The 13,125-nt window shown below is 28.0% G+C and overlaps 1 protein-coding gene across 1 annotated transcript in view; it reads right to left on the reverse strand.

The window, feature by feature from the left end:
- Positions 1-4,639: 4,639 nt before the first annotated feature.
- The window catches only part of LOC148233501 (lysozyme-like), a 34,244-nt gene continuing 25,758 nt past the window's right edge, over positions 4,640-13,125 (reverse strand). Inside the window, exons 2-4 of the mRNA XM_088190722.1 lie at positions 5,408-5,505; positions 5,189-5,335; positions 4,640-4,782 (exon numbers count right to left, since the gene is read on the reverse strand). Coding sequence (XP_088046848.1) covers positions 4,640-4,782; positions 5,189-5,335; positions 5,408-5,505 — 388 coding nt within the window. The remainder of the gene's footprint in view (positions 4,783-5,188; positions 5,336-5,407; positions 5,506-13,125) is intronic.

Here is a 13,125-nt window from a genome sequence, read left to right on the forward strand (position 1 = left end):
TGCTTTTCTTCAACAAGCAAATCATTACTCAGTCTTGGATAATTTTCTTCCGTTACATAAGAATCCCATAATGTTTCATAATTATTTTCCTGTTCATGTCTGAGTTGTTGCAAAATTTCGGTAACTTTCTTACAGCAATATAATATGTCAAAAGATTTGGATTGTAAAATGTTGTATAACACATCAGTTTTTCCAAAAAGGTTTGAAAATATGTGGAGAAGTTTTCTTGTTTTAAAATCTTCCAAAAAGCTAAGAAAACCTCGTGCTTTTATTACAGTGTCGGGGTTCCATAGTTTACAATTTTTCACGACGTCTCGAAGAAAGTCCGTAAATTCATTTCTGTATTTTTGCACTGTGTTACTTAACCGTGATGTGTAATTCCATCTTGTAGGTGTAAAGAAGGAAGTCTTCTAGCTACAAACTCTTGTAAAGCATTTATTCGTTTGGAAGATTTCGAAAAGAATGCAGACAATCCATTTAAAGTTTGAAAGAATGATTTGCACACTTTTATATTGGAAAGACCTTGTTGTAATGTTAAATTCAACATATGAGCATAGCAGTGTGTAAAAAGGCCAATGGATAAACATCGAGTACTTTGGCTTGCAAACCATTAATATGCCCACTCATTACACTCGCCCCATCATAAGTCTGCCCAACTAATTTTTCTTGAATTTGAAATTCTTCAATTATATTTACAACGTGGCAAAATAAGCCATCGGCTGTTTTATCAGAGCTAACGTCTGTAAAGCCAATAAACCGCTCGTAAACTTTACCTTCATAAACAAAACGCAAAACTGTTGAGAGTTCGTCATTATATCTGAAGTTTCGTCAAGAATAATAGCGACAAAATTTGCTGAATTTACTTCTTCCTTAAGATGATCTTTAATAACATCACCAATTGCTTTAATTATGTCATTCTGTATGGATGGGGAAGTACCACGAAACACCGTTGCAGTATTTAAATGAGTATCCAAAACAGAATCGTATTCTCGAAGTGCATTTAAAAATTTAAGGTAATTGCCTTTGTTTAGTGAATTACAGGACTCATCGTGGACTCGAAAAGGTTGTTCTTGTTTTCCTAGATATACTACTGCGTCAATCATTCGCTTTAATATTTCTCTATTTTTATGAACTTGTTCATTATGTTGACTTATATTAGCTTTACGTTGAGCGTCAATCATGACTTCAATTCGTTGTTTTCCAAACATTTTGAGAGAAAAAAATGATTGAACGTGTGACTGCGCTCTTTTGTGTTTTTTCAGTGCCGTTATCAGATGACTAAGGTCAGCAAATCCACTTTTATTCCACACGCTTCTTTCTTTGGAAAACAATAAACATGGCCAACAGAACAATCTAGATCGAAGTTCGCAGCCTGTTAACCACTCAGTTCGTTCATATGATGAAAATGAAAAATGTCTTGTATATTCACATTTATTGTCTTTATGCTTCATAAATAAATTGGGAAGAGGTGGACGTGGTTTGCCAATTTTGATGATCTTCAATTTAATTTCATAACTTCTTTTTGAAAATGGATTATTCCAAATATCTTCAACAATATTCTTCATCATTATTGGGGTAAATAAAAAAATATAATCTAGAATAGAAAATTAAGTATTGATCATATGTAAATAATATAATAAACTATTTTACCCCAAAATATAAAAAATGAGTGACCTGTTATTGTGATATAATGTAATAAAAAATCAGCGACGGACGCAAGAGTTTTTGAAGTACGTGCACCAAATTCGAGACCAATTTTACTACTGAGCGCTGCCAGCCGACAGAACGACTTCAGCCGTTAAATCTCGGAACAATTTACTTTAGTCGGCCGCCGCACTCAAGGTCGGCGCGCCACATGAGTAATACATAGCGTGTCGGTCGCGCGGAAACTTTTAGAGCGAATGACAAATTCCAATGCATACTATACACTACATATTAAAATTTTATAATTTTGCATACTACTGTATGCAAAATGATGTCGCTTTATGCCCTAAATTTTCTGAATTTCTAAATTTATATTTTAGATGGTTTTGCGGGTGTGCGCCGCACACCTAGCACACCCTGAATATACGCCCCTGAAAAACATACATAAATATGAAATGAAATTTCACAACTTCTGCACTGTATGTTGTATTTTTTTTTTCACTGAACAAACACTACACTTTCTTTTCACATACTCTTCCCCACTTTTCATTTTTATAGACTAATGATTTTTTAGCTTATCCGAAAGCCTTTCTGGTGGATCGATAGCACAGGACCAGCAAGATATGCTAGAAACCGGTGACATGTCTTCAGAATCTATAGATTCCACTGAATTCTGCATCCATCCTTGATTCTAACTCACAAAATTGCATTTAAATTTCGCTATTAGGATTCAGATTTTGAGACACGGAACGAATAAAACAATGCGCGTGAAAATAAATAAAAAAAAACTACATTTGTTTATCCATTCCATTGTTTTTTTTAAATATTTGGTAACTAGGTAACTATGTATTGATCGGTGCGATCAACACTTTTCATATATTTATTATAGTCTATTAAACATAGAGCTGGTGGTTCTGTTTTTTCCCGTGTCTATCATCTGGCTGTTATGAAAAGTAAATATCCTAATGAAATATATAATTTGTTTTCTAAATTTGGATAAGCATTTCACCTTCGTTTTTTTTAAGAAGCCGTAATTGTATATTTTTGAGGGATTCTGACAGACCTGTATTTTCTGGATAGTTCTACAAAGTCGTGTTTTCGGTAAAAATATTTTTTTTGCGAGTAAAACGCTATTATAATATCTTTTTTTTTCGTGAGAATCTCGGTTCTTATTTAGTAAAATAATAATTTTAATCGCTTTGTTTTAACTGGTGAATAAAGGATGTTTCAGGATTATTATCAAATAATAATTTAACGACGTGATTTCTAATCGTTGGTCTTCAAAGTTTTTTCTTAGAACATTCTCTGTCTTGACATAAAATTCAAAATAAATGACATTATTATGAAACATTTCAAAATAGCTTAACATAAGATTTTAAAGTTGGATAATCAATTTAAACGATAAAAATCATTAGTTCAGTTGGGCGAAATCACAAGAAAAGACTTTCTTTATATTCTTTATTTCATCCGTTGAGTCTATTAAAAAAAATTAAAGTACTTTCATTTTTTTTCATAAAGTTATAAAACAACTAAAAAAATTTAATGCAATAAAAATATATTTTATGAATTCCGTAAATTTCTTGGATTTTTTCTGAGCTTAGTTATCTTTGATTTAGATTTGACGATTTTTTGTTGATTAAGTAATATGATAATAATAGTTTTTTTTGTTTTCAACTAAAGTCAATTAAAGTTATTAAAGCAATTAAATATTTTAAATATAGAATTATTTTTAATATATCGCTAGTAAAATATTTTTATTTTTAATTTATATCATATTTTCCAATAAATAAATTTATGCCAAAATGATGACTGTTACATTGAAGGTTCAAACGTTAGAAAAATAAATGTGTAATACTTCAGCCCTGCCATCTCAAAGCTGGTACAGAGCTTTGGATTTAATTTTAAAAACATATATATTGATATATGTATTTTAATAAATTAATCAACAAAGTTTGTCATTATTAAAATATATTTTTATTTTAAATATATATTTTTTATTATTTAAATTAATAATATTTATTACACATTTAAATAGTTTTCTTAATAAAATTTGAAAAAAACTTTCAAATGATAAAAACACAATGATCTGATTTCCAACAAACTAAATATTTCAGCATTAACATTTTTTTGATGTTTCAATACATAATTTATGTCAAATAATATATTTTTACATTAAAACATTTTTTTGCTAGTAAAAAGTTAGAAGCGCCCATGAACATAAATATATATACACGTTGCAATTTGTATTGATCACTCAATAATTCATCAGGAAATGACTGAACGACAGCAAATAAATATGGTACGGTCTGACAAGTTTCTCACTTTGACAATCGTTAAAAGCTTACATTCATTAGGTTCTGACAATTTCCTGTGCAGTCAAAGCATGACGGAAAATCGACTGTTCGCTCAAAGTTATGACAATAGAGTAAAAGTGCATTAATGTAATATTTTTTTTTTATATTCCAAATAATCACACTTGGTAGTGAGAATAGTATTTATAGATCTGTATAAATAAAAGTTAATAGAATAAAATCTGAAAAATTTTGAAAAAAATATAAATATATATAAAAATATATTTTTTTTTTTTGTAATATATATAAAAAAATAAAAATATAGTATGTAATTTAATAATGTATTTCTCATATTTTTAGTGAAATAATATATTTTTTAAAATACATCCGTACGAAAATACCCCTTTTTTAATTTTTAATATATATATATAGAAATGTTTCTTAAAAAGTTAAAATCATATATTTTCATATACAAAACAGTAATACAATGCGTTTATCTAAAAGCGAATAATAATATATAAATTATGTAATATCAATAATCTATATAACTTGTATTATTTCATATAACATATTATTAGACCAGTGCCACAAAAAATTACATTTATTACATAGAGCAAAATTGATCATAATTATTAAAAATATTTTTTACTTAATTAGTAATTTTTATAGTTTATTAGATATTTATATTTTTATTTTTAATAACACTATATTGGACAATCAAGCGTTACATCTACCAATATTCCTGCTCGACAATAATCTTTCCATTCAGACCATGCCTTAAAACCATGTTTTTTGTGAATTTTTTTCGCACATTCTGCGGCTAATGTTATATCTTCCAAGAGCATACCTATAAATAAAAACATTAATAAGTGCTTTTGAAATGCTATATTAGTTCTAAAATAATAAAATATTTTATATGTACACTTTAGCCTAATAAACTATAGATCTTAGATAGATGGATGAAGTATTTCGTTGACATGTTAAGCAATCAGGAGAGGAGCTTAGAATATTTTAATTACTACATTAAAAATACACAAACAGACGACTCAAGATGTAATGAATCCTTTTTGGAAGATATTAAAGCGTTATTGTGTCTTAAAAATATTAGGCAACTTTTATGCAGAGATGCTAAAAAAAGATTATGATACTGTTTTGCAACATATACACTGAATTAAAAAAAAATAGGGAAATAATAATGTGTCAACAATAGACCGTTTTTTTAATTCCACAAATTTTTCTCTTTTCACACTTACTTTGACAGTCAATATTGCAACCAGACTGTTCAACGTCACACCAGCTTCTACTATTGATTTGAAATAATCCATATTTTGAATGTCCACTCCACGTTTTAGTCACTTTAGAAGTGTCTTTAGCACTCTCTGATTCAATTAAGCACACCCCTGAAATATATATAAATAATCAACAGACTTGTTTCATCTGAAAATTTATCATAATTTTTGATCATAACGTACAATCTGATAGTTGATCACGTGGAAAATTTTGCTTGTGTAACTCTCTAACTAGTTCACATCTTCCAAACCTTTTTCCACATGCAAAGTAACACAAGTAACTGAATAATAATAAATTCACAAAAAGTTTATGAAGAAACATTTTCTATTTTATAAATGTATAATATTTTTTTGGTCCATGTATATATAGTAAAAATAAACAAAATTAGACATACTATGGTAATAAAATATTTATTTAGCAATAAATATTTGATAATAAAAATAATGCGTTACTAAAACGTAATATATATATATTCTATGATATCCATTTAGACATAAAATTTAAAAATATGGATTGAGCAATAATTTTTAATCTAATTAGTATTGGCATATGATCTTAACTTTTTAGGCACAAACACTTTTTTTTATTATTAAATGCACTGCGGTAAAATTAATTTAATCTTAAAAATTAGGCCTTATACTTTTTATTTATAGCATATCATTTTTTTTAGGATACGCTGTACTCGTTCCAGATGTTGGGACCACTACCTGAAAAACAAACCACCCAAGAATGCAATGAAAAAGGTACAAATGTTTTACTCTATCCTTGTTAATATTATTTATTAATATTTACTATAGTAAATCACAGAAAACCAATGGTTCTCGACATATTTTTAATCGCACGAAATTTATTGTTGTTGTTTTATTAAACAATAAATATATTTATGTATGTACATTACAATTACTTACATAATCATTTACTTGCTGTTTAGTTACGCATCGTATGACATATTCGAAGCAATCTTCCATTTAAAAATATGATTTTAAATTACGTTCTTAAAATTTTTTTTTCCTTTCTTTTCACTATTTTTTAAACATAATATAGGAATTTAGTTTATGGCAACATCGTACCGATTTTTTGTCATTCAATGCAAATACTATTTGTTTGTTCATTTATATGTTACAACTTCAGTAATATTTTATTACTTGCGTTAGACCTCACTGACTAGTTAATTATCCGCTAGTAATATAATCGTGTAGAATTGTCAGATTGGTCCAATTCGAATTTCATGTGTTGACAGCAATGTAAATCAGACAGCTGTCAATAATCACGCGTGTTTAAAGTGTCAAATGCAATGAAGACGCGACGTTCCAAATGTCTTCGATATTTAAATTTCATTCAGATTTTTAGTATTTCATTAAATGACATGCATTTTTCTAGCCGAATTTAATAAAGGCGCCGGCATAATTTTATTGCTTTTTAACCTAACCTTACCTAACCTAACTGACTAGTAAATTATCAACAAGTAAAATAATCGTGTAGAATTGTCAGGTTGGTCCAATTCCAGTTTCATATGTTGGCAGCATTGTAAATAAGACAGCTGTCAATAATCACGCATGTATAAAGTGTCAAATGCAAGGATGAAACGCGACGTTTCATCTTTTCTTTGATATTTAAATTTTATTCAGATTTTTAGTATTTCATTAAATGATGACATGTATTTTTTAGCCGAATTCAAGAAAGGCGCCGGCACGATTTTATTGCTTTTGACGTGAATTTTTGACTTCCGAGAAATGATAATTGTTTTTGCTCTCTCTTATTGACCAAAATTTGATTTAAATATACTTTGACCAGCATTATTATATCAAAAGTTCGTAGTAATATCGGTAAAATTATTTTTTAAATATAGTGTAATATCGAAGTGCAGGCAAACTATGGAGCTAAATGCGAGATGCGAGGTATTTGTACTCGCGAGAAAAATATTTTGGTCTTATCATTAGTTTTAGAACTTTCATTAGGTTAGGTTTGGGTTAGAACAGAAGACGTTTCGCAACTATCAAATAGAGTTTTATGGACATGTTAGATTTACTAGCGTTTTTAAATTTAATTTTAATTTTGCTAGTAGAAATATATATCTAATGGTGAAAAGGTATTTGAACTTTACTAATGAAAATATAGCTTCACTGTAACATTTATACCTAGCATGTGAATAAATAATGATAAGTATGTAAATGTATATATTACTGTGATGGAAAAGTTAAAATCACATCACTTTATCGGCACGTTTAAATTATATTTTCACTAGTAAAAATATGTATGTACCAGTGAAAATGTATTCAAATATAATTTCAGTGAAATGACATATTTTAAAAAATATTTTCGGGATAGACTATTTTTTAGATTTTTTTAGGGATAACTCAAGAATTTCTGGTTTAGAATCAGGGATGTCATTTTAGTTTTTTCATGGGGGGGGGGGGGCATCATTTTTAATATTTTTCGATTTATTAAGATTCATGACATGACATACATACACGCCTTTGGACTTCTGAATTTTATAGATTTTTTTTAGAATACAAATATTTAGTGTAAGATATTTAGTAAATATGTTGTCTGAAGGAGACAAAATTTATTCATGATCCTTTATCAAAAAAACGAGACATATGATGCTCGCAGTTAAAGATTATGATACTCAGTCATAAGAACAACTACCAAGAATAAGATTGACATTCACCAAATATAAAATTCTAGAAAGCAAAAAAAAGATATCAAGTTTAAAATTACATAAAAAATATTAAAAAAGTCAAGGAAACTTTCACATACAAAAACAATATTTCTCATATAAATTTTATGTTTTTCGATCTGAATCTCAGGTGTAAAATTCTTCACCTATCGACAGACACCACAAGCGATACATGTATTCACAATCGCGCAACAAACTTTTATACGATTCGCGCGGCCCATGCATGATATATCATTTAAAGATGATATATCGCCGCGAGTTTCATTCGCTTTATGCAAAACAGGTGAAATAGTTTTTCAATTCGTCGTGTGGGCGGCGACATAAATCATTTGTTTTCGCGTTAAGGTTGTACCATAAAAGTTGTACCTCTCTGCGCGAAAAGTTTCATTGTAAATTCAGCCCGTAAGTTGGACGGAATAAATCCGTGGCAGAGAAAGAAGAAAACCGAGACTCAACTCTTTGAAAGGAGGAGAGAGGAAAGATTGAACCGAGAGATTGATATGAAACACGTTCTCATTCCATTTCGCGTAGTACCTATCCCACAGGCATTCTACAGCCAGCGAGGAACACGTGTTCTCCGCTTTTATTTCGATCCCGACTCCCACTTAGGGGACCGGGGCATAAGTTTAAACATTCATACGTCAAAGCAAGAGATGGATGCATCCTGTCCTTCCTGTATCTATCGTGATAATTATACCTTTGCTTATGGAAAGTGGCAATCTCGAGGGTATATCCAATTTACACCTGATTGTGTATGGCCGTTCTCGGAATTTTGGTAATTGCTGTATTGATAGGATCACACATGGTACCATGAATATTTATTAAGTACAGAAAAAAAATTTTTACGCATTTTATTTTGAGATCGTTTAAGGATCTTATTAAAAGTTTTTTATTTATTTAAAAAATATTTATCATTGACTTAAATTAACTTGATTTCAACTTTATCTGCTCTGCTGACACCCAACGCGTGCAGGGTTTGTATTTTTCTTAAAGGACATGATGTTACAAAAAAAATTATTAACTAAACCCTAAAAAATGATATGACAAACGTATTTAAATTGTGTAAAATGTTTGTGGAAATAAAATAGATTTTAATATATTGGGTCTTATCAGAAAAACTGCTATATTTTTTTCATGTCTACTGAAATTTAAGTAGTTACATAATATTTACTAATTGTGTAGGGTGAAAACATATTAAGCAATTAAATTTTAATTAATAAAAATAATATATTATGGAGTCTGGAAATCCTGAATGATTTTTTAAATTATCTCAGAATATAGCATATAAATAAATCTAAATCTTGATACTATAAATATAATTTATTTATTGCTTTATAAGCTTAGAAATTGAAAAAAGTAGCAAAAGAAAAATAATCAAACGAAAGCATCACCCCCGAGAATTGAGCCCTTCTGTTCCTCGCGCAAAGGGTTAACTCTAACCGCGGCTAACCTTAGTCACGCTAAACCTGTCAAGTCCGCTTACTCGCCGTCCGAGTGAAGCAGGACTCAAAGGATAAACGTCGGTCAAAATCCCACCCAACCACCCACCCTATCCTTATCTTTATCCCCGCCAACTTTTTTCCAGATCAAATTACACAATCGAACCGGTTGATTGCGGTGCAAATGTTTATTCGGAAATAAATTTAAGCTAAGCGCCGAAAATCAATGCAATATCTTGGGTATAAATGTTCCGCAGAAATAGCCGCGTCTGAGGCCGATTTCGAGCTGGAAAGGAAGCTGTAAGACCATAAAAAAGTACTCAACGAAATCTCCGGCGTGGCCATTAAATTAAGGACAAAAGTTTTGGGTAAGAGAAGGCCGAGGGAACAGCTTGCAATTCCGACGGGGACCGGTGCCCATAGAGCTATAGATAAAACTATGTGTTTTTTACAAATAAATAATAAATTGTAATCGAGAATTTTTAACATAGATTTTGAGATAGTATTATAAATAATTTAATTGTTTATTTATACATATGTAAAATTATCTATGAGCTGAATCTCATTATCAAATAATTTTTTAGCATATATGCACGACCTTATTCGATTTTAATTATGCAATACGATATGTATCCGTAAGATTAGGAAAAGATTTATTTGTCACAGATTTAATGAAATAATATTTATATTATATTTGGAAAAAATGATCTCTCAGACTCATGATAATGATAATATAACGAAAGGGTGAAAAATATTTTGATCTAATAAGCGACAGAAGTCTTACTTTTAATTTTTAGTAAAAAAAGAACATGCACTCGCATATTTAGCATATGTGTGATAAACTGCTTAAAAACATGAAATTAAAATTGAAAAAGGGTTTTTAGTTAGCATTATTTGGAAAGGAATCACCATTTTTGTAAATAAAAACATTTTTGTGTCATAACTTTGAGAATCATTAAAAAAAAAAAAAAATTGCATTATGAAGATACACTTCAACAAAAATCGTATATGATAATACTTTACTTAGTAGAGAAAGTTGTAATCATGTTGGTTATTAACTATTTATTTTTATGCAATTAAAGTTCCGAACAATGGTTTCTCGGGGTCAAAAAATTAAATTGAAAATCATTAAAAAAAATCAGTGTTAAATATTTCATTGATTTCACAATTTTAATAAATGTACGTTTAATTGCACTGACTCAAGTCAAATGACTTTTTCATAATACTTTATAAGATAAACGGTCCAGCGGGAACTTTGACGACACTTAAGAAAAAATACAATTTCTATTCATTTAATAATAAAAAAAAAAAAAATTTTACTTAAAAATAACCACTTCCTAATATTATTAAACAGAATATTGTTTATTAAACCTATTAAAAATATAATGCATTAATTGTTTGTGCAAAGAGATTTTTTCTTTATATTTAGAACCATTATTTTGCTGAAAAAATGCTGTTACTTTTTTACGTAGAGAAAAATCTAAAGGTGTCTCTTCTAAAACCACCATTTAACTTTAATAAAATGATACAACTCATTTAATCGTTTTTTTCTGAAGAGTACATTTTTTTTATTAAAAAATAAATAGTAGTAGGAACAATATTAAATATTTTGCTAAAAAAATTTATTTATTTTATTAAAACGCATTGTATAACGAGGAATTCGAAACCCTTTCTTTGTTTATTTCCAGAGATCTCCAAAAATCTAAATTTTTAATTATATTTTTATAATAAATTATATATTTTTATAATAAATTATATATTTTTATAATAAATTATAACTGACAGATCTCATGTATTTTTTTTAGATTTATTTGTAAATAAAATAAACGTTTTAATTATATTTATGTAACAAGAATTTCTCTGAATATTATCTTATAATGAGCTATTTCAGCTCAAAAAATAAATAAAATAAAATCCGTGCAAAGAGAAATTTGATATATATATTTTATTTATAAAAAATAGGATTTTTCACTTAAATGATTTAATTTATTTTAATCAGAAAACGAAGGTAATTACAGCTAGACGAATTTAAATACAATCAGTGCAGAGAAAAATTTTACATTCTTCGATTATTACTACTATTTTGACTTAAAGAAAATGTCGTACCTTCTTGAAATGTTTCATCTAAAGTTTAGATGAAACATCTCAAGAAATAAAATAAATTAAATGATTAGTTTAGATTCTAAACTAATTATTCAATTTATTTTAAATGATACAGTTTATTTATCAAAAATTATATAACTATATTAATTTATGATATTTAAAAAAAAATATTATAATTTTGATTAATACAATAGAAATTTCAGAAAATAAATATAGATTTTCTGTCTAAAAAAACAATTTATTTTATTGTAAATGGTTATTTATAAAGCCAGGGGATTCAAATAAAAGGAAAGATTAAAAATACTTTAGGACCCTAAATTTTTTCTTTGTTTAATTCCGAGACTATCCAAAAATCTAAATTTTTTATTTTAATAATACATGAAAATATATTTATATGCTTATATATGAATATATAAGAATTTGGTCAATTTTATAGTATTTTTTATATTTATGTATAAATAAAATATACATTTTCAATAAAATTATTTATCTACAATCTGCATTTTTAAAAAAGTTTATCAAACGTATAAGAATTTAATTTTTATTTGATTTGAGAAAAATATAATCTCTTTGTGTTACATAATTTTAGTTACACATTTTAAAAATATAAATACAATATTATTTATTTGCTTAAATTGGTCGAACGTATGTAACTGTCCACAACCTTAATTTATAAAGAACTAATAATTAAAAACATTTTTGAGAATATAAAATATATGCTTTTATTTATAAATATTTATACTAATAATAGAGAATAATTAAAATCTGTCATTTAAAATACTATTTTTATTAGATCAATCTGCTTTTCTACAATAATATATTTATTAGACTATAAATAAATACTAGCTTCAGTTCATTGATTTCCTACAAAAAAATAAATATCAAAACTTAAAATATCTTTGAATTTATAATTTGTTTGATTACAATTAAAATATTAAAAAAAATATTCCCAACTACAAGTAATTTATTGAAATTCTCAATAATTAAAAATGTGTAAGTATTGTCTTTATTTGTATCATAACTGTAAGCAATATTAATACATATGCTTAAATGTAAATTACGTTATAAAAATGCCATTAAGTCTGTTTCTATATAAGAGACTTAATTAAGAAAATAAAAATTCATATAAGTAAGAAGAAATCTGAATATTTTTACAAACAATTAAAAACGCTATTCACTAATAAATTCGGTACTGTATTTACAATTTGAACATATATGATAAATACTGCACCAAAAAATAACCAAAAATATATGTATGCTTTTAAACGCACATTGTTGTCTAAATACGTCTACGTATTTAAATATGAATGCCTTCTCAAGAAGAATAGGCTTACCAGCAATTTAACACATTGCGGTCGACTCACGCGTGAACATCTCAAGCCCTTCGATTCCCGGAAAGACAATCGGGAAAACCACCACCTATAAAGGGTCATCATCGTTATATATAGCAAAAGAGGTCCTCGCAGCCAGTTTCTTTCGCTTTAGGGGTCGGTGTATTCGACCGTCGTCGTAGGAGGTTGTATACAAGGGCTGAAAATTGCTCGCAAATTGCCTCGTAAAATCGCAAATGGGGAACAGAACAGAAACATGGCCGGATAATTATTATAGAACGGGCGAAAGCTTTCCCGTTTTATCATGTAGTACAAACAACTAAGCTCGCGAGAATTCCGACGGAGCT

Source organism: Plectrocnemia conspersa, unplaced genomic scaffold (assembly GCF_051122295.1).
Source record: "Plectrocnemia conspersa isolate PC_06_02 unplaced genomic scaffold, ASM5112229v1 ptg000008l, whole genome shotgun sequence".
Lineage (NCBI taxonomy): Eukaryota > Metazoa > Arthropoda > Insecta > Trichoptera > Polycentropodidae > Plectrocnemia > Plectrocnemia conspersa.